Raw genomic sequence first — 4,553 nt, forward strand, 5'->3', positions numbered from 1 at the left:
AATGCACAGCAGAGCAGCACAGTCCCACCTTAGGGTCTCCCCCATCATCTTCCTCCTTCTCCCCTTGTCTCATCAGGCTGCAAGAACACGCAGCATGGGCAGACACTGAAGGAGCTGATGCAGACACCGAACTTCCGGGTGACGGTGGTGCAGGAAGCTGACACCGTAGAGATCTGCGGGGCTCTCAAGGTGGGTGAGCTGCTCACCAGGGTTTGCAGGTCTTGGTTAGCAGAGCCTGTGGGCTCTGCAGGGAGCTCTGGGGAGGAGGCTGCCAGATGAATGAACCCCACTGGATATTGCACTGTGGCTCGCTGAGACCTTTGGGTCAAAGGCCAGACTTTGGAGGGAACTGTGGATGTGTCCTGTTCAGCTGCTTGGAGGGATGATGATCACTGGCATAGGCAGGGGCTGGCAGGAGCCTGTGCTTGTGATTACACAGGCAGCTCATGGACACAGCAAAGCCCTGAGCTCCGTTGGGAACAGATCCCTCCACGCTGCTGTTGTTTTCCAGAACATTGTGGCTGTAGGAGCTGGTTTCTGTGATGGGCTCGGCTATGGAGACAACACAAAGGCTGCCGTAATCCGCCTGGGACTGATGGAGATGATTGGCTTCACCAAACTCTTCTGTAAAGGCCCCGTCACCTCCTCCACCTTCCTGGAGAGCTGCGGGGTCTCTGACCTCATCACTACTTGCTATGGTGGCCGCAACCGCAAGGTGGCTGAGGCTTTTGCCAAGACTGGGAAGGTAAGTAGAGCGGGGAGCAGGCAACATTGATATGTGCATCAAGCTGCTGAGCTGGCAGCAGGATGGACCCAACTAGAACCACGGCAACCTGCCTTCACTTGCCGAGGGCCACAGCATGGCTCCAGGTAGCGGATGGGGTTGCAGGGTCCAGCTCCCTCACTGTTGGGTTGTTTCAGTCTATTGAGCAGCTGGAGAAGGAGATGTTGAATGGGCAGAAGCTGCAGGGTCCCCAGACGTCTGCTGAGCTGCATCGCATCCTTAAAAGCAAGAACGTAGTGGAGAAGTGAGTGCTCCCATCTCCCTTGTCTGCTCTTTTTGGGGTGGGGCTGGGATCTTTCCTGCTGCTGTGGAGGGGAAACCCACCCGTAGGGTCTCTGCAGTTCAGGTCAATCTCTGCACTGCCCACGTCAAACCAGCTGGGCAGGAATGGCCTGTTGGATGAGGCACCATACCACTGTCCCACCTGCTCCTGCCCAGTGGTCCTGCATGTCGCAATAGAAGTTGAGGTGCTGTGACTCTGCCAGCTGTGGTGAGAGGGCAAGGGGTGACTTTGTTCATCTGCCCACAGGTTCCCCCTCTTCACAGCTGTGTATCAGATCTGCTATGAGGGCAAACCTGTTACTGATGTCATCAAGTGTCTCCAGAACCACCCTGAGCACATGTAAGTGGGCTCTGTCTGCAAAACCACTGATCCTGCCGAGATGAGCGGAGAGCTCCTGCCCACACCAACTTGCTCTGCTGCTACAGCTTTGTAAGGAGTCTGGATTTCCTGGGATCCTTTGCAGAGTGCTGGAAGGGCAGAGGTTCCCTTTCTCAGCCCTGGACACTGCCAGCCTGAGCCTGGCATCTGCACAGAGGTACCTGCTGATCTCCCTGTCTCTTTGAAGGGCTCATTTAGCTTCTGCTGCTGTCTAGGGTCTGCCCTGAGTGGGCCTGAGAGTCTTCCTCCTTTCACTTTCTCTTGCTGTGATGGATTCAGTTCTCGGAGCGACTCTGCCAGGTCATCTTGATCGATAAGGGCTGTGCAGGAGGCACTGCCTGGGAGAACAAGCTTTGCTATTAGCCCCGTGGGGCCACTTTGCATGATACCAGCCTTTTCCTGCTTGCTGCTGTTGCTTTCAGCTTAACTGTCTCATGGAGAGGGCACAGTTCCCTGCCAGGCTCTACCAGGGTGAGCGAAGCTCCTCAGGACTTTCAAAGGGGCTGAGAATCACTCTTCTTTCTGAGAAGCACTAGCACAGAAAATAGCGTTCTTTGCCAGCCTGCCATGTGCTGCTTCCCCAGCCACCACCAGCTGCTCCTGCCGAACGGTATGGCCAATGCCTTGTGTGTGAGGGCAGCCCCAGAGTGAGACTTTAGAGCTTGTTTATTTAGTCTTTTAGCTCTCGCAGTCAAACCTGGCCCCTGCACCTGGGGAACTCCCCTGTTGTCACAGATTTGCCTGTGCTAATTCCATGCCCACTGACTGTCCCCAGACAGCCTTTCTCCCTCGTATCGGTTTGTCCTCTGGCTGGCTTTGGCGATGCAGGGACCAACTGCCCCACAGTCTTTCTGAGCAGCTGGCAGGCTGTGTAGCCCTTGGCAGTGTACCTGACAAAGCAGTTGGGTCATGTTGCTTTTAGATAAATGATCCACAGCAGCTTTTTGCCTTCTCTCTGGCTTGCTCTAGTCTGTGCCTTAGCCTGGCCTTTGCTTCTACATGGCTTTACAGGAGCTAAGAAAGAAGGTTCCACACTTTCCCTGCTGCCCCTCCTGCGAGGGTGCTGGAAACTGCCCGCTAGCACAAGGGGCAGCAATGGACATGTGATCCACAAGAGGTACAAGGAGACCTCCAACATCACAGGAGAGGACAGAGGTCTCATGTCTCATGCTGTGCCTTTGAAACCTGCCCCTTGTCCATCTGGGTGCCACGTGCCTCTCTGGTCCTCTGAAGCTGGCTCACTCCGCTCGTGTTTGCTCAGGCCAGCGTGTCCAGAAGTTCACTGATCCCTGTCGGGGCTGGCAAGCTGGGGCTGCTGCAGGTCTCATTGTCCACCCCCATGCTGGGTCCTAGTGCCGCTGGGTCTCTGACTAGCAGTGTACTTTACAAATGTTTAAAATAATAATAAACTTGGGAGCGGAGAGGGGAGACACGCTCTTTGCTCTGTGGCTCCAGTGCATTATTGTCTTTGGGTTGGTGCCTGCTGGACTTGCTAAGAGTGCAGAACAGGGCACTGTCAGTTCCCTCCTGGCTCTGCACCTTTGTGTGCTGTCCCAGAAACAGCAAGAATGCCCCTGCAGGTCACTGTTCAGTCACAACATAACACAGTGTCCCATTTGCTTTTTCTCAGCAGCGGTTCCAGTGTTAATGTTTGGCTGTGGGACCGAAGAGGGTTGAGATTGCAATGCTGAACTGGGTACAGAATCCTCTGTATTCTACCTGGGGCCTGCAGGAGCCGGGCCAGGACCCCACTGTGCCCCATTGTACCCCAGGCTTCCTCTTCTCTGATGTCTTGGCTTCTTGGGACATGCTGTGTTGTTTTATTCATCTCTTCCCAACTGCTTTTCCTGGACTTGCCTTGTCCGTTTTTCTTTGAAATGCATCTCGTACTGAGTGACCTTTCCAGGACTGTTAGCCCTCCACTCAGCCTCTTGCTAGGGGAATTTAATCTGCTGGCACTGCAGTTGTTTCTGTGCCTTTTATTAGACACGCTTTCCCACTAGGCGTTCTACGACCTTTAAATTCAACTGAGCTATCGTACAGAAAGTAGGCAGCATCATCTTCCTCTAATGAGGAACTTTATTGAAGTTGGAGGGAGGATAAAGAAAGTCCAGCGTGTTCCTGCAGGGCTGGCACAACTTCTAGTTCCCTTTGTCTTGAAGTGCTTCAGGAATCCTAGCTCAAGTGTTTGGACATGAGGCTCCATATAGGAGAGAGGGTCTCTGAGCTCTCCCGCCCTTGACACAGGGCAGTCTCTCACCTTGGCTTGCTAAACTCTTGCCAGCACCTGCCTGGAGCAGGATCTGGAATTGTGTTTTGGACTTGCATTTAGCTGTTAGCTCCTCAGCCGTGGAAGTGCTTTGTGCATCCCTCCTTGTGTGGGTTTCTTTGACAGTACGTGCTGCTGGCAGGGCCGAGTCCCTGCAGGCCCTCCCAGCATTTGCTGAAGGTCCCAAGTCTCACCTGGGGGGGGTCAGTGCACAAGTCTCTTGCTTTTAAACACCCCATGCCTTGCGCTAGTGCTGGAGTTCATGAGCTATAAAAAGTCTTCCCTTTGCCATTTGGCGTTATGTTCTGCAGCCTCAGCACATCCAGGCACTGCAGGACTCCGCAGCCTCGGGAGCTGCTGCTGTGCAGCGGACTGGGGAAAGGACAAGGGAGAGGGGGGGTGGCCTGACTCGTGCAGCCTCAGTGCTTGACAGAGCCCGCAGAGCAGAGCAGTGCTGCGACAGCAGCATTCGAATGCTAGCAAGGAGCTCTGGGAAGAGAGCACCCCTCGGCGCCAAGAGCGGCCCTACTGCTTTTGGAGGAGCGCAGCCTCCTGAAGTGCTCTCGAAGGAGGCTCCCCGGCTGTGAGCATAGGCGGGGCCCTCAGGAAGGGTGGCGAGGCCTCCCAGCGCCCCAGTGCTGGAGGGGGACTTGTGCCGCCTGTGCTCCGTCCCGCGTGCAGCTGGGGACCGTCCCCTCGGGGGCAGGGCAGCCTGTGGCGTGCCTCATGGTGGAAGGCCCAGCTGAGAAAGGCCGGTATCGAGGGACGCGCTGAGGAGAGCGGCACCGCGGGGCGGCTGCGACGGGCGCCGAGCGCCCGAAGCGACGCCTGAGGTGACA

At 55.7% G+C, this 4,553-nt stretch overlaps 1 protein-coding gene across 1 annotated transcript in view; it reads left to right on the top strand.

Annotated features, from left to right (window-relative positions):
• Positions 1–2,887, top strand: part of GPD1 (glycerol-3-phosphate dehydrogenase 1 (soluble)) — a 5,532-nt gene extending 2,645 nt beyond the window's left edge. The window contains exons 5-8 of the mRNA XM_009321275.1: positions 77–189; positions 512–745; positions 922–1,028; positions 1,314–2,887. Of these exons, the coding sequence (XP_009319550.1) occupies positions 77–189; positions 512–745; positions 922–1,028; positions 1,314–1,410 (551 nt within the window). The 3' untranslated portion in view covers positions 1,411–2,887. The remainder of the gene's footprint in view (positions 1–76; positions 190–511; positions 746–921; positions 1,029–1,313) is intronic.
• Positions 2,888–4,553: the final 1,666 nt, after the last annotated feature.

Source organism: Pygoscelis adeliae, unplaced genomic scaffold (genome assembly GCF_000699105.1).
Source record: "Pygoscelis adeliae isolate BGI_AS28 unplaced genomic scaffold, ASM69910v1 Scaffold1000, whole genome shotgun sequence".
NCBI lineage: Eukaryota > Metazoa > Chordata > Aves > Sphenisciformes > Spheniscidae > Pygoscelis > Pygoscelis adeliae.